The 19,167-nt window shown below is 32.0% G+C and overlaps 1 protein-coding gene across 6 annotated transcripts; it reads left to right on the forward strand.

The window, feature by feature from the left end:
• Positions 1 to 272: 272 nt before the first annotated feature.
• Positions 273 to 18,827, forward strand: LOC149771224 (uncharacterized). 6 transcript variants are annotated; one of them, XM_089948699.1, is made up of 17 exons: positions 273 to 406; positions 2,158 to 2,301; positions 2,706 to 2,772; positions 3,396 to 3,496; positions 3,906 to 3,972; positions 6,568 to 6,659; positions 7,066 to 7,123; positions 7,972 to 8,069; positions 8,478 to 8,544; positions 9,256 to 9,347; positions 9,756 to 9,813; positions 10,741 to 10,838; positions 11,247 to 11,313; positions 12,064 to 12,155; positions 12,565 to 12,622; positions 13,689 to 13,762; positions 18,625 to 18,827. In XM_089948699.1, exons 2-16 carry the CDS (start codon positions 2,158 to 2,160, stop codon positions 13,739 to 13,741), a joined length of 1,212 nt encoding a protein of 403 aa, XP_089804825.1. In that variant the 5' UTR covers positions 273 to 406; the 3' UTR covers positions 13,742 to 13,762; positions 18,625 to 18,827. The 6 variants fall into 6 exon arrangements, with proteins under 6 accessions (XP_089804825.1, XP_089804826.1, XP_089804824.1 ...); XM_089948700.1 differs by having other exon boundaries at positions 13,689 to 13,748; XM_089948698.1 differs by lacking the exon at positions 18,625 to 18,827 and having other exon boundaries at positions 13,689 to 13,892.
• The last annotated feature ends 340 nt before the right edge of the window (positions 18,828 to 19,167 follow it).

The following is a 19,167-nucleotide window of genomic DNA, read 5'->3' on the forward strand; positions in this document are numbered from 1 at the left end:
TGAAGGTTCTTCTATTATACGTCAATGTATGACATAGCTGCGTTTCATTTGTGTGTACATATATATATATATATATATATATATATATATATATATATATATATATATATATATATATATATATATATATATATATATATATGGTCATTTGTGTAGTAATTATGGCTACGTGTTCACACTTTTGTTTCAATTTCACCTGTCATCCAGGAAACTATTGGATAGCTCCTTCATTTTTCGCTATCTTCGTGTGATCTCAAAGTATTTGACTGGTCCGTAGAGTATATACACGCCCAGCAATGAAGTAGAGTCTCTATATAAGTCTGATTCAGACAAATCCACACAAAGCCGCCTGCGGTTTAGAAGAAAGAACCTGTTCCTTGATATTGCAAAGGTAGCTGTTCTTAAGGTAAGACAAATCAGCCTTTTTAATCTGACAATTCTTTCAACATATTTAGTATACTAATATACTTTTTTGTACCATTTATTCTCAAAGTACAAAATGTATCTCAGTCAAACTTTATACATTTTCTCCCAAATACATTACTAACGCTTCCTGATAGTACTGATAGAGTAAAATATCATGAGTTTTTATTCCTGTGCTAGTTTTCTTCACTTATTGTACTCAAGTATCAAAATGGACAGAGAAGATAAAACTCCAATAGTTTAGTGTGTGACGAGTCAAGGCAGAATCGTATCACGCAGCATATATTCAAAATGATACAGCATTTAAGTAGCCTCGCATATTTAATAATTCAAAGAAAACCAAGTTGTATTTAAACACATTATATGCTTCATTGACACAAGCATGGTACCAATGGTATATAATGAAACATTGTAAGACGGTAAGTATTGATATATGATCCAGGAAGTTGGACATGCGTTTTACATCGTCAAATAGGCGTCTGCACACCATGGTTACTTTATTCTAGATTTCGAAATAATATTATCAACGAATTGTCGTATGGGTATCATTCTCATACAATAGTACAGGTTCAGAGCACAATCAAATATGTAAATAATTGTTTACAAATATCTGAGGTAAAAGGGATTAAAAAAATTATATCCGTGTTGTTTGGGACCAGGTAGCCAACATCGTATAACCAAAACAGCGGAAAATTCTCGTTTTGAATAGTGTTCATTAAATATGTTAGACCAAGTAATCATCCATAATGAGAATATCTGGAAACGTTATCTATAACAATTTAAACCAGATGACGATTTTAGCACTTGCAAGCATGTGTATCCTTTACACAATACGGACGAAGTTTAAATTATCCTCAAACGTAGGAGGAACGCACATTATATATATACACAAAGTAATGACAAAAATTTGTTTTCCTTTGCCAGATTAGCCAAATCTTCAACAAAATTCATTGATTCCATTTCTAGTAATTTGCATTATAATATTGTATTGAGAGCTACATTAATTTATTTTATACATAGTTTATAGTTGTACAATTGCTGTAATTGTTTTAATTATTTCAACATCGCTGAAATACAATGTTAGCATAATGCAACAAGGATATACAGTACACAAAGATTTTCATCATGAAATCAGAGACTTACCAAGATACTGATATATTACGTGCGCCATATACAATATGCAAACTCGCCAATTTTAAAATATAATATGATTAATATTGTTTTCATGAACTACTTTGATTCTGAGCGATTCATAAACAAATACCTTACATTAGTACTGTCTTGAGATCGTCACAGCTGTTTTACGAACCGTGTGAGATATTTGTTACTGCATTGACATGTGTACTTTAATATTTGCATTTTTGCTAATGCAGGGATGTTGCACGATTGAAGCATTGTATTCCACTTGTTTATGTCTGAACTTAAGATGTGATAATGTTGGCGTTTTCGTTTTCTAGTCTGACATGTGGCATGTCTAATGCAATTTGTCAATACGATAGTGATTTGTAAAATCGTTTTTCTAGATTTCAAACATAATTAACATTTCACATAAGCTGTGGATTCCTCAATTAATACTGATAACGAAAGTGTCGCTGTGTGAGGAAAACATTAGTTCACATAAATCATCTTTATTTCCTGAATGCATAATGTGACCATTCTCCTGATTGTCTAGTCATGCATATGTTGCCGTCGTGTCTAAGTAATGTATGTCATAATTGTATCTTTTCATCGTAGATGACACGTGACTTACTTTCCGTCTCTATCGTCATCTTTGTCATCCTAATGCCATTGGTTATGTGTGGCATCATAAAGAGTGACCGAAATCGCCTGGAAGAGAAGATAGAGGAAATGGACCAACTTATGAAGATAATGACTGGGGTATTAACATGACACATGAACTTCTCATTATCTTCAATCATCCAGATCACATTTAGTTGAACGTATTATATCGTCGCTTTGTACAATGCTCGTCTTATGACAACATGTATAATTTCAGAAATATTGAACATCACTAAATGGTTATACTACGTTATTACATGGCACACGAAAATACACATCATGCTCGTGATTATAAAGAGTATCATCAGCATTAATAACAACTATACAAGGTTGTGTCTTTGTTAATCGTGTTTCTCTTGCTCTCTGGAATCACACTCTGTAGTATCAGTAGTAATAATTGTTTATGCTGTTGCTGCTGTTGAAAATATGTATATTCCGTAAGATTAGGAAACTTTGTTTATCGTTTCAATGTTATTAGGCTGCCATTCTACTGTAAATTACAGGATGTTGACAACGCTGAAATTGCACTTGAAAGGAACATAGTAGCTGCAAAGAAATCCGCGGACAAGTGTAAGATTATATATAATATAATATTCCGCATATTTCCTGCGATATCATTCATAGAGTATATACATGAACTACCAGCTTTCATGTTACTACTCTTATTTGACACTGCTAAATACAAACGGCACGTGCAACACGTATGAAAAGTGCACGATGCATATATATCGATATATAAACCGGCTCATGTTGAGGCAATTATATATCTGCTTAACATGATGTTTCCCATTATATTATCACAATTGTTACCACACTCAGACTGAAAATGGCGATAGTTTAGAAGACAATTACTTACTTACATACATACATACATACATACATACATACATACATACATACATACATACATACATACATACATGCAAAAATACATATAAAGAATGTATTTATTCCGTGTCATTTTGTCCTTTATTTTACTTTGATATTGATCTTTTTTCTAATTTACAAATGCACATGGATGAGAATGATATATCCATAGCTGTGCTGTCTATTGATTTTCATAAATGATAAAGGGTAGAAGAGACAATGATAATTTTAGAGGTCCATGTTTTAGGATTTGTTTGCCATGCTGCAAAATAATATGACTTTAAGGGTGTTACCTCCTTATATATGAATACGATTTACTTCTCTAGCAGATGCAGCTGTGAAAAGAGGACTTGGTGAAACAGTTGCCCAAAATGACGTAATAAACAAGATAGACGAGATGAACCAACTCATGAAGGAAGTGATTGAGGTATAAAAAGCACACATTCACATTTTATTATCCTCAATCATCAAAATCATAATTGGTTGAAAACATTGTTTCATCATATTTATACTATGTTTGTGCCATGACAAGATGCAGAATTTTATTAGTATTGAACTTGAAGCAATAGTTATACTGCGTCATCACAAGGCGCACCAGAATAAACACCATCGATTTTTTTAATAAACAGTAAAATTAGCATCAACAACAGCTGAAGAACATTAAATCATTGTTACTCTATCTTAGACATGCCATCTGGAGTCAACATCAGTCGTAGCAGTAGTAATTATTGTTTTTGACTGACTGCTGTAGTTGAAAATATTTAAATTTGTACAGTTTTAGAATATGTATTTATCCTTGCATTGCTATTAAGCTGCCATTCTACTGTAAATTACAGGAAGTTCCCATTGCCAGAAATGAACGTGAAAGAAATGTAGCACTTGCAAAGAGGTCTGCCGAAGATGGTAAGCTTATATGCTACTATACTATACTGCTTGTATCCTAGGCTACCTGTTATAGTGTATGTACATAAACTACCATTATTCAAGTTGCTGGTCAGTTTGACCTTGCTGGATCAAAATAGCATGCGCAACATATATGAAAAGAACGTGATACATATAATGATATATATGTCAGCTCTTGTTCAACCTACTTGGTTCAATGACAGGTCATAAGTTTTAAGCTCATTTCATATATATGTAATATGTGTACAATAAATGTCACTTGAAGCTAGTCAACAACTTTGAAGATGAAATCCAGCCTTATGGTAAGGAGACGTGCATTTCACCCAAGTTAGTAATACTCGTTATAACATTTATTTATAACTTTTCATTATCTTCGTTTCTTTTAGTCATTTTAGGTATATAGCTTGATTGCTAAAAAAAAATGTTATACTTAAGAGCATTGAAAATACCAGTTAGTTGTATTTATATTCTCGTATTTCTCTGTTGACCATATTGATCGACAGTATGTCCTCAGATTACGTGTTATGATCTTTTTGTTTTGTTTTTCTCTTTCGTTGGTTATTTTGTCGGAGATGGTAGACATGCTCATCAAGCTTCTCTCTTTTGAAATAATTACATTTATTTTGTTTTATAAAGCAGTTGTATTCATATTTAAATCAAAATATATTTTGTTCGCTTCAATTTGAAATCATTTAGATTATCCAATCGTGTACCTAGCTCGAGTTCTAATTGGTTTACCCACATATCTGCACCTTACAACAACGGTACATCATCTTTGATTGAATTCAATAAATCTAAGGTGTAATCCTGTTTTTGATTTCATCTTGAATTCGCATTGAAATGTTGAAGATGAATGGTAACGATGACTTATTTTTATTGCATTTGTAATTTTTCGTTTTTCTGTTGTTTTGATAATGCCAGTCAGTTTTTACAACACACTTGAGATTCTGCAAAGAATTTATTTCATCCAATGATTGTTTAATATCTCGTAAATAATATTTGCCTATTTGGTTATACTTAGACTTACATTATCTGCGGAAAAGGTCAAACATTTGAAAACCATCCTTTCCTGGTGATTTTTTCACAGGTTAATTCAAAGAACAACCATCTATGAAAAATGTCAGAAATATGAAATGAAACATGGATTATCAATGAGCCGACATCTTTGCTGGACAACACTTTAGATTTAATCACCTTAACACAGACAGTGAATGTACAATTTTTGACTTTAATATCACGCTGCATTTTTCTTTGCTTGATAATTGTTCAATGACTTGTTCCTAGCTTTGTCCCCTTAATCAAAGGGAATGTAAATTGTTTTTACGTACTAGCTTTATGTGCAATGTAGACTTTGATGCATAAATCTGCTGTCTAAACAACCTGCAATCTGAATAGCTTTCTAAAATATATAGGACTTCATTAGAGGTCAGAAAGATTCATCATCTTTAGGAAACTGTAATACATTTGAACTTAAAATGTTAACTAAATGGATCAGAAGAGCCCAATGAAGAATTTAGTATGCCCCAATGTCCAAAGTTCACACGCTCTTTTTTTATGCGTGAAGGTAATTTTTGACACCAAACGTCGCTCACAGTACAAATGCCTATATTTATCCACGTGATAAGCTTGCCAGATACAATACAAGACAGAAATGCATTGACATCCCCAACATTTTCTCAGATCTAGTAAAATATACTCATATATGATGCTTTGAACTTACTCAAATATTTACCAGCGCAAGACGCCAATTTCATACTCTACACCCAATATGTAGTTTAGAAAGTTTGCTTTGGCACATACATACAAAGGGAGGTAATCAAAACAGGCTAATACATAATAGCTAATTCGATACAAAACCAAATATAATATACTACCATAATGGGTTGACTGTACTAATAAATAAATGGTAATTGTTTCTTTAAAGGGCGAAATGTATAGATTTGATGAACAATTCTGATTAAGCTGTCTCATACATACATATATACATACATACATACATACATACATACATACATACATACATATATGCATACATACATACATACATACATACATACAAACATACATACATACATACATGCATACATACATATATACATACATATATACAGACAGACATGCGTGGATACATATATACATACATACACACATACATACATACATACATACATACATACATACATATATACAGACAGACAGACAGACATTCATACATACATACATACATACATACATACATACATACATACATACATACATACATAAATACATGCATACATACATACATAAATACATGCATACTTACATAAATACAGACATACATGCATACATACAAAGAGTGTATTTTTCCGTTTCATTTTGTACTTTTTTATTTTGAAAATTATCTTGTCTTTAATTTTTAAATGCATTTGGATGAGAATGACAGGTCCGTAGATGTGATGTTTATTGATTTTATGCAATGATAAAAAGTAGAAGAGACTCTGACAATTTGAGACATATATGTTTTATGATTTATTTACCATGCAGTTAAATAATATGTATGTAAGAGTGTTTTTACTTATACATCTATAGTGCATCTTTCTCTTGCATATGCAGCTGTGAAAAGAGGACTAGGTGAAACAGTTGCCCACAATGACGTAGAACACAAGTTAGACGAGATGAACCAACTCATGAAGGAAGTGATTGAGGTATACAAATCACATTCACTTTAGATCATCCTCAATAATCACGATCACAAGTGGTTGAACGCCTTGTTTCGTTCTTTATACAATGTTTGAGCCATGAAACCATGTAGAATTTCAAAAATAGTGAACACCAAGAAGTGTTGATACTGCGTCATCACAAGGCACAGCAGATTATACACCATCGATTTGACCATAAACTGTAACATTAGCAAAAATCAACAGCTATAGTACATATACATAATTGTTACTTTCTCTTAGAAGTGCAATATTTATTATACACCAGCAGTAGCAGTAGTAATTATTGTTTTCGTCTGGTTGCTGTAGTTGAAAATTCTTAAATTTATGAAGTTTAACAAGATATGTTTCTCTTTGGGTTGTTATTAAACTGCCACTCAACTGTAAATTACAGGAAGTCCCATATGCACAAAAAAGAAACATACAAGCTGAACAGAAGTTTGCCGAAGAGTGTAAGATTATTTATTTATATTATAATATGCCGCATATTTCCAATGATAAAATTCATGATGCATATACATGTAATACTATCTTTCCTGTTGCTGATCTGTTTTTCGTTGATGAATATAAACAACATGCTCAAAAAATAAGATAATAACGTGATATTTAAATGTCGTCCATATTTTCGCTATTTTAAATAATACATACATCAATGCACCATACATGCATACATGCATTCCTTAGTATCTGATTAAGTACTACCGTCATGGATTCAAGCAAGAACATGTGCCCGTTAGTGTGTGCGTGCGTTTATGAATGTATATATATATATATATATATATATATATATATATATATATATATATATATATATATATATATATATATATATATATATATATACATACATATATACATTCGTCTTTCTATTCAGGGTAACTTCCATGCAGGAATTCATAAACGTATGCTTACATACATGCATGCGCACATACACACATTCTTACACAGTGTATGCATGAACACATGAATACATACATGCATACATACCCACATACCATCATTGATACATACATACATACATACATGCAAAAATACATATAAAGAATGCATTTCTTCCATGTCATTTTGTCCTTTGTTTTATTTTGATATTTATATTTTTTCTAATTTACAAATACACATGGATGAGAATAATATGTCCGTAGCTGTTCTGTGTATTGATTTTCGTAAGATAATGAAGGGTAGAAGAGACTATGATAATTTTAGAGGTCTATGTTTTAGGATTTGTTTGCCAGGCTGCAAAATAATATGACTTTAAGGGTGTTTTCTCCTTATATATCAATACGATTTCTTTCTCTTGCAGATGCAGCTATGAAAAGAGGACTAGGTGAAACAGGTGCCCACAATGACGTAGAACACAAAATAGACGAGATGAACCAACTCATGAAGGAAGTGATTGTGGTATTAAAATCACACATGCACATTCGATTATCCTCAGACATCACAATCATAATTGGTTGAACGCATTGTTTCATCATAATTATACTATGTTTGAGCTATGAAAAGTTGTAGAATTTTATAAGTATTGAACTTGAAGAAATAGCTATACTGCGTCATCACAAGGCGCACCAGAATAAACACCATCGAAATTATCATAAACAGTAACATAAGCATCAACAACAGCTGTAGAGCATTGAATTATTGCTACTCTGTCTTAGAGATGATATCTGGAGTCAACATCAGTCGTAGCAGTAGTAATTATTGTTTTTCACTGGTTGCTGTAGTTGAAAATATTTAAATTAGTACAATTTTAGAATATATATTTATCCTTGCATTGTTATTAAGCTGCCATTCTACTGTAAATTACAGGAGGTTCCCTTTGCCAGAAATGAACCTGAAATAAAAATAGCTCTTGCAAAGAGGTCTGTCGAAGAGGGTAAGCTTATATGTACTATTATATACTGCTTGTATCCTAGGCTACCTGTTATGGTGTATGTAAATAAACTACCATTATTCAAGTTGCTGGTCAGTTTGACCTTGCTGGATCAAAACGGCATGCGCAACATATATGAAAAGAACGTGATACATATACTGACATATATTTCAGCTCTTGCTGAACATATGGTATGTCTACCGAAAATGATGTTTTCTGATATATTATCGTTGTTGTGAAGTCAGTTATATTACAAATGGTGATAGCGTAGACAGTTATATGTATAAATACAACCATACATACATAGATACATAGATACAGACATACATACATACATACATACATACATACATACATACATACATACATACATACGTACATACATACATACATGCATACATATATGCATACATACATACATATATACATACATACAGACATACATACATACATAAAAATATATATACATACATGTATTTTTTCCGTTTTGTTTTGTCCTTTTTTATTTTGATATGTATCTTGTCTTTAATTTTTAAATGCGTTTGGATGAGAATGACAGATCCAATGATTTTTTTCACTGATGAGAGGTAGAGCTGACTCTGACAATTTGAGAGATATATGTTTTAGGATTTATTTGCCATGCAGTTTAATACTATTTCTTTAAGAGTGTTTTTACTTATATATCAATAGTACTTCTTTCTCTTGCATATGCAGCTGTGAAAAGAGGACTTGGTGAAACAGTTGCCCACAATGACGTAGAACACAAGATAGACGAGATGAACCAACTCATGAAGGAAGTGATTGAGGTATAAAAATCACACATTCACTTTTGATTATCCTCAATCATCACGATCACAAGTGGTTGAACGCCTTGTTTTGTTCTTTATACAATGTTTGAGCCATGAAACCATGTAGAATTTCAAAAATAGTGAACACCAAGAAGTGTTGATACTGCGTCATCACAAGGCACAGCGGATTATATACCATCGATTTGACCATAAACTGTAACATTAGCAAAAATTAACAGCTATAGTACATATACATAATAGTTACTTTCTCTTAGAAGTGCAATATTTACTATACACCAGTAGTAGCAGTAGTAATTATTGTTTTCGTCTGGTTGCTGTAGTTGAAAATTCTTAAATTTATAAAGTTTAAGAAAATATATTTCTCTTTGGGTTGTTATTAAACTGCCATTCAACTGTACATTACAGGAAGTCCCATATGCACAAGAAAGAAACATACAAGCTGAACAGAGATTTGCCGAAGAGAGTAAGATTATTTATATAAATTATAATATTCCGCATATTTCCAATGATACAATTCATGATGCATATACATGTAATACTATGTTTCCTGTTGCTGATCTGTTTTACGTTGATGAATGTAAACAACATGCTCAACAAATAAGATAATAACGTACTGCTTTTAACGAAATATCGGACTACTCATGATGAACATATGATAATTATGCAGAAAATAATATTATCCAATTTAATATCGTAATTGTTGATTCACAGAGATTAAAAATAGCGACAATATAGACGACATTAACCATATTTAAATGTCGTCCATATTTTAGCTATTTTAAATACATACATACATCAATGCACCATACATGCATGCATGCATTCCTAAGAATCTGATTAAATACTACCGTCATGGATTCAAGCAAGAACATATGCCCGTTAGAGTGTGCGTGCGTTTATATATATATATATATATATATATATATATATATACATAAATACATACATACATTCGTCTTTCCATTCAAGGTAACTTCCATGCAGGCATTCATAAATGTATGCTTACATACATGCATGCGCAAATACACACATTCTTACACAATGTATGCATGAACACAAGAATACATAATTGCATACATACCCACATACGCTCATTCATATATACATACATACATGCAAAAATACATAAAAAGAATGTATTTCTTCCGTGTCATTTTGTCCTTTGTTTTATTTTGATATTTATCTTTTTTCTAATTTACAAATACACATGGATGAGAATAATATGTCCGTAGCTGTTCTGTGTATTGATTTTCGTAAGATAATGAAGGGTAGAAGAGACTATGATACTTTTAGAGGTCTATGTTTTAGGATTTGTTTGCCAGGCTGCAAAAAGATATGACTTTAAGGGTGTTTTCTCCTTATATATCAATACGATTTCTTTCTCTTGCAGATGCAGCTGTGAAAAGAGGACTAGGTGAAATAATTGCCCACAATGACGTAGAACACAAAATAGACGAGATGAACCAACTCATGAAGGAAGTGATTGTGGTATTAAAATCACACATGCACATTTGATTATCCTCAGACATCACAATCATAATTAGTTGAACGCATTGTTTCATCATCTTTATACTATGTTTGAGCCATGAAAAGATGTAGAATTTTATAAGTATTGAGCTTAAAGAAATAGTTATACTGCGTCATCACAAGGCAGACCAGAATAAACACTATGGAAATTATCATAAACAGTAACATAAGCATCAACAACAGCTGTAGAGCATTGAATTATTGTTATTCTGTATTAGACATGATATCTGGAGTCAACATCAGTCGTAGCAGTAGTAATTATTGTTTTTGACTGGCTGCTGTAGTTGAAAATATTTAAATTTGTACAGTTTTAGAATATGTATTTATCCATGCATTGTTCTTAAGCTGCCATTCTTCTGTAAATTACAGGAAGTTCCCTTTGCCAGAAGTGAACCTGAAATAAAAATAGCTCTTGCAAAGAGGTCTGTCGAAGAGGGTAAGCTTATATATACTATAATATACTGCTTGTATCTAGGCTACCTGTTATGGTGTATGTAAATAAACTATCATTATTCAAGTTGCTGGTCAGTTTGACCTTGCTGGATCAAAACGGCATGCGCAACATGTATGAAAAGAACGTGATACATATACTGACATATATTTCAGCTCTTGCTGAACATATGGTATGTCTACCGAAAATGATGTTTTCTGATATATTATCGTTGTTGTGAAGTCAGTTATATTACAAATGGTGATAACGTAGACAGTTATATGTATAAATACTACCATACATACATAGATACATAGATACAGACATACATACATACATACATACATACATACATACATACATACATACATACATGCATACATACATGCATACATACATACATACATACATACATACATACATACATACATGTATACATACATACATACATACATACAAACATACATACATACATACAAACATATATACATACATACAAAGAGTATATTTTTTCAGTTTTGTTTTGTCCTTTTTATTTTGATATTTATATTGTCTTAAATTTTTAAATGCATTTGGATGAGAATGACAGGTCCGTAGCTGTGCTGTTTATTGATTCTTTTGACTGATGAGAGGTAGAGCAGACTCTGACAATTTGAGAGATAGACTTTTTAGGATTCATTTGCCATGCAGTTTAATATGTCTTTAAGAGTGTTTTTAATTATATATCAATCGTACTTCTTTCTCTTGCATATGCAGCTGTGAAAAGAGGACTAGGTGAAATAGTTGCCCACAATGACGTAGAACACAAGATAGACGAGATGAACCAACTCATGAAGGAAGTGATTGAGGTTTAAAAATCACACATTCACTTTTGATTATCCTGAACATCACGATCACAATGGGTTAAACGCCTTGTTTCGTCATCATTATACAATATTTGAACCATGGAAACATACATAATTTCAGAAATAGTGAACCCCAAGAAATGGTAATACTGCTGCATCACAATGCACGGCAGATTATACACCATCGATTTTGATCATAAACTGTAAAATTAGCAAAAACAACAGCTATATTACGTATAGATAATTGTTACTTTGTCTTAGAAGTGCAATCTTTTATCTACATCAGTAGCAGCAGTAGAAAGTATTGGTTTCGTCTGGTTGCGGTAGCTGAAAATATATAAATTTATAAAGTTTTAGAATATGTGTTTCTCTTTGGGTTGTTATTAAACTGCAATTCTACTATAAATTACAGGAAGTTCCATACGCACAAGAAAGAAACATACAGGCTGAAAAGAAGTTTGCCGATGAGTGTAAGATTATTCATAAATACATTATAATATTCCGCGTATTTCCGATGATAGAAGTCATGATGCATATACATGCAATACTATCTTTCATCCTTCTGATCTGTTTTACTTTGATGAATATAAACAACAATCTCAACAAATAAGATAATAACGTGATGCATATAACGAAATTATGGACAACTCATGATGAACATACATACATGCATACATACATACATACATACATACATACATACATACATACATACATACATACAAGCATCGATCCATCCATATAATCATACATTGTTTACAAAGATATTTTTTTGAGATTGACTTTATGCTCGGTTTGCTAATGATTCGTTATATCAATTCTAATGAAATTAGTTATTTTTTCTCTAAACACGTAACTACATTTAGGAGAACTATTACATTTTAAAATAAATTTGTCAGTAGGTTATATAGTGACTGTTGACAACTTTTTTGTTTTATCTAATTTAAGGAATGACTTAACTGTGTATCAGATGGTATAAATTACACTTTTCTTCTTGTTATATTGAAGATGAATGTATAGCTCTTTCAATAGATTAGAGCTGGTACATGAGGATAGCAAAATTAATGATTAACCCTGTTTTCTCTGCAAGGTATAAATTTATATTCTTTTTCATGGAATTTGAATAGCTTGGAATGCAAATAATACCCAGGTTATATTAATTGTTTTATTTTATATTGCTTGTCAGTATTAAAAGGCCGTTATGAATACTTCCTTCCTGTAAAGGTTTAGTCTAAATCCTCGTTTGATAATAAAATGCAGGAAAAACAGTGCGTTTCCTTTTCCTTTGTATTTTGTCCTCGCGTTTATTATCATATTTATCTTGTCTCTAATTTTCAAATGCGTCTGGAGGAGAATGACATGTCCCTAAGCTGAGCTGAAGATGCTGTATTTTCCTGTTATCTATTTTTCTTAACGTATAAAGGCTGGAAAGAGACTTATACAGTATTAGAGTTATATGGTTTAGGATTCATTTGGCATGAATCATAATACTAGGACAATAATAATGTATAAATATTACTTTTTGTTCTCTTGCAGTCGCAGCAGTCAAGAAAGGATTAGAGAAGGAAGGAAAGTGGTGGCTTGGGTGAATCTGAGGTAGGCAGTGACCGGTATGTTCATTTCCTGCAAGATGATCGAAATAGTTGATTTCCTGTTTCCAGAATGAACATGTCCGAAAACCATATACAATGATATATAAATTATAAAGAGTACATTGTAATAAAAACCTGCATAAAATAATCATTTTTATACTTATATTTATCATCGACTTTCAAATGTATGTATGTGTTCAAATACATGTCTGATAAAACTGGAAAGTAAACACTGGCTCAGTCAAGGCTCATTGTGGTATGACTGCTCTAAGGACTGAAACGAATATTGACGAACATACTTGATATATTCGTTGTTGGTGGAGTCGTATTCAACCAGACATGTTCTAAGCACTTTGTATAACCTACCTATATGGAGAAATATTTTGGCAGCATCATCTCTGAGGCAGCAGGTATATTTAATTATATCAGAAAGACTTTATATATATATATATATATATATATATATATATATATATATATATATATATATATATATATATATATATATATATATATATATATATATATATATATATATATATATGCATACATACATACATGCATACATGCATACATACATACAATCGGACGGACATGTATATAGTTATTCATATTTTTGCTTTGTAAATTGATGACGGATATGGTTCAAAAGTAAAAACGTAGGAGAAGAACTATATTTTTATGAACATCTATATAAATGAATTAGATCTATGACATGTTTTATCTTATTTGACAGCTGGTGATCAAGGCCCTGTTGCACACTTTCTTAGTTTATTTTATTTACGGACGGGTTCACCTGTCTAATAAATCCTCCTAGAACTGAATTAAATTTTTTTATATTTTCTCTTGTTAAATTGCAAATGAATTCATCGCTGTTGTAACTGTTACGAATATATGCTCTTAAAATAAGTAAAAGAAAAGAAGTAAAGACCACAGACCGTACACAATTTAGCAAATACTTTATATCACGAGAATACAAAGTGAGAACGCGAAAATGAAATTACGGTATTAAATCCTCAAATAATCCGATAATTACAGATACAAGTTCTAATAAATTAAAGTCAGTCAGGTGTATGCATGTGGATTAACTAGCTACGAAGGTCACCATCGTACAAAATTATTGTGAGATATAAACATGAGTTTCGTATTTTTGTGTTCCAAGAAAGATAATCGACAAATTTAAAAGTAGAAGATCAGTACATTTAAATGAAATATGAAAATAACCGGTAGTGTTTCACGTAGTTTGCATAATTAAGAGTGAGTTAAGGAAAGTTATGATGATTAACGGATGAGGCATGAATTCTATTCAGCTATCAAGGAATGCCTTCCACCTTGTTTTAGCTCTACTGGGTAAATCTTAAATGATCTTATGGAATGGCCTTAGGTCCATCTATATATCAGCACAAAGTTGATATTGCTTCTCTTCCTAAACTACTCGGATGATTGCCGTGCAACTTTATACGCATTCTTCTCCTTGTCTTGATGGTCCTGAATTAAAAGGGCAGTGATGCGACATCCGTTACAGACATCTTAAATATGTGTGTATCACTATTCCTCCTAAATAGGTGGTTATGTTAGCATGATGTGTTCAGTTAATCATTCTTCATGATGTATGGCTGGTCCTAAATGAAAATAGTGTCTATGTGACATCCTATATGTAACCATGGCAGCCATATTGTAAACCTTGTTATTTCACTATCTAAATGTAACGGCGCTTTTCACTGAAATAAACTTATTAAATCCAGCGTGTTTCCGTTTTTAAAATGGTTTTGGTCTGTGTTCATACATGGCTGTCATAATGACAATTTTACAAATATATTTATTACTACTTCTACTGAATGGATGGTCAAATAAACATGTCTCAAAAACATTTTGAATAATATCTGGTTATTCAGAGCAGAAAATATTGTCAACCTGACGCCCGATATGTTATGCTGACTAATTTGAAAAACCTGTATTGCAGTTCCTTTGGAAAGATTTACTTGCATGGGCTGTTCACAAAACAACTTCTTATGATGTCTTGCTGGTCGTAGATTAACGTGGTACTGATGTGAAAACAATATGGTTAGCGTGGCGGCTGTTTTGAAAGTCTTGTTTATCACATATCCTACCCAGAACAAACATCACCCCACCCCACCCAAAAAGGTCAAAACTCTTCATGAAATCTAGTATGTCATCCATGAAAATTGTTCGGATATGACATACAATAAGGCCACCACCATTGCCATATTGACATTATTGGGGTAAGCATTCCTTCTGAATGCAAAAGTATATATAAATGGAGATTTTACCCAAGGATTTAATTTGAGATGTAGTCGGTCATAAATGAAAATTAAACGGAAATCTTGTTATTGTCATTTCTAATACATCAATAATCGTATCAATAAGGGTTTTGATTAAAAGACTTTATATACCGTATAGTTAGTCCTTAATAAACATGGTACCTGTCTTCAGTCCAATACAGACAAAACGGCAGCGATCACAACATTCTTGTCATCACTACTGCTAAAGGAAAAAAACTGTTGACATAATGCTTTTATCAGAGAAAGTTTCTTACAAGGTCTTATTTGTCCTAAATACAAAGTATACAGACCTGATTTTTAATATGGCCACCACAAATAACAGCTTGTTTGTTTTGCTGTCACTAATTCTCCTGAATGAATGGCTATATAAACATGGAGTTTTCACTGAATGATTTCTGACAATGGAATATTTTGTTCTAAATTAAAATGGTACGGATCGCAAGTCTAATACGTTTTCATCTTGAAAATATTTGTTATTATTGCTTCTCTGAAAGAAAAAAATATTTTTGCATAGGGTTTCTATTTAAGTGACACTATTTTTAGTGTATATCTAGTCCTACATAGGATATTTGCAAATCGTTTTCTCATGATAGCTAGTTTGTTCTGAATGGAATTGATGCATCCTAAATGGCTACCGTGATTTCTGTCTTGAATATCTTGTCACTGGTGTCAATCAATAGATGGTCATATTGACATGGGGTTTTCAGCAAATGACGTTTGTTTTGTCCAATTGGTCCTAAATGAAAACGGTACTGATTTGACACCCTATATTGTCACAATTTTGAAAATCTTGTTTATGGCTTATCCTTCTGGAAGACAAATCCTTTGGACATGCGATTTTCATAAAAGTCTTCATAGGATGTCTGGTTGGCTCTAAAAGAAAATGGTTCGTGAACAGAAACTCGTTTTGACATAGGATTTTCACCACAAGACTCTAAATAGTGTTTCATTAGTTGGCCCTAAATCAAAATGGTGCTTACCTAAAGTCAATGTGGACACCACAATGACCATCTTGAAAAGTTTGTTACTGTTGATTTTATGGAATGATGGTGTAGACCGATGAATCTGCCCCACAACTATAATTATTTTGACTGGCTTTTTATGGGATGATATTGCCGGTTCATAAAACTTTGCAGTTATATTAGTGCACATTTTATACACCTATGGGTAAGTCTCGCAGATGCTGACCTAAGGTTGGCCACAAATTCTCTGGAAGAAACATACCAGACGAAAAGAAGTCTGCATATGATTATAAGATTATTGCCGAGGACACCTGTCATGGTGTATGTGCATACTCTGCCAAGCGTAATGTGCTGGTCTGTTTGACTTTGCTGAATAATAATGTATGTATGTATGTATGTATGTATGTATGTATGTATGTATGTATGTATGTATGTATGTATGTATGCATGCACGCATGTTCGTATGTATGTATGTATGTATGTATGTATGTATGTATGTATGTATGTATGTATGTATATATGTATGTATGTATATATATATATATATATGTTTATATATACATACCTACACATACAAGTATAAACATAAATACTTACATACATGTATAAATACATACATACCATCGTCTTATATTCAGGGTAACCTGCTTGCAGGCATGCATACATGTATGGACACACAATCATGCGCACATAAATGCTTACATATGTATGCATGAACATATCAAGACATACATGCATACATACACACATACATGCACACATACACACATACGTTCATTCATGCATACATACATACATACTAGCATCGATCCATCCAAACAATCATACATTATTTACATATATATGTTTTTGAAATTGAATTTCTACATGGTTTGTTATGATTTGTAAGATCAATTCTAATTAAATGAGTTATTTCTCTCTCAACACCTAACTTCATTTAGGGGATCTAATACATTTTAAAACGTATTTTTCTGTAGGTTATAAAGTGACTGTTGGAAAAAAATGTATACCTAATTTAAGGAACTGTTGATCTGTCTATCGGATTAGATAAACTAGATGTTTCTCCTTGTTATATTGAATATGAATTTATAGCTTTTGCAGTAAGTTAGACCTGGTACAGAAGTATAGCAAAATTAATGTCTAACCTTGTTTTCTCTGCAAAATACCTATGGTCTTTTTCATGGAATTTTGATAGTTTTGAATGCATATAATACCCAAGTTATATTAATTGTTTGTTTTATATTGCTTGTCAGTATTAAAAGGCCTTATGAATGATTCCTTGCTGCAAAGGTTTTGTCTAAATCTTCATTAGACAATAATATCTCGGAAGTACAGTACGTTTCCTTTCCCATTTTATGTTGACCTTGCATTTATTTTAATATTTATCTTGTCTCTAATTGTCAAATGCGCCTGGAGGAGAATGACAGGCCCCTAAGCTGAACTGAATATTATGTATTTTATTTTTAGCTTTTTTCTTAACTTGTAAAAGCTAGATAGAGATTTGGACAGTATTATAGGCATATGTTTTTGGATTCATTTGGCATGCATCATGATACTAGGACAATAGTAATGTTGTGTAATTATGTATAAATATTACTTTTTTTTCCTCTTGCAGTCGCAGCAGTCAAGAAGGACTAGAGAAGGAATGAAAGTGGTGGATCGGGTGAATCTGAGGTAGGCAGTGGCCGGTATGTTCATTTCCTGCAAGATGATCGAAACAGTTTATTTCATGTTTCCAGAATGAACATGTCAGAAAAATATATATAATGATATATCAACTATGAAGTTTACATTGTAATAAAAACCTGCATCAAATAATCATGTTTATACTATTATTTATCATCGACTTTCAACTCTATGTACGTGTTCAAATACATTTCTGATAAAACTGGAAGGTATACACTAGCTCAGTCAAAGCTAATGGTGATATGTCTGCTCCAAGGACTGAAACGAATATCGATGGTCGAGCTTGCTGTATTGGTTGTTGGTGGAGTCGTATTCAACCAGAAGTGTTCTGAGCACGCTGTTTAACCTAACATCGTGCCAAAAATGGAAACATATATTGGCATTATAATCTATGAGACCGCAGGTATTTGTAATTATATCAGAATGACTTAATATATATATATATATATATATATATATATATATATATATA

This window comes from Sinohyriopsis cumingii, unplaced genomic scaffold (assembly GCF_028554795.1).
Source record: "Sinohyriopsis cumingii isolate HCF-2022 unplaced genomic scaffold, ASM2855479v2 utg002023l, whole genome shotgun sequence".
NCBI classification, from domain to species: domain Eukaryota; kingdom Metazoa; phylum Mollusca; class Bivalvia; order Unionida; family Unionidae; genus Sinohyriopsis; species Sinohyriopsis cumingii.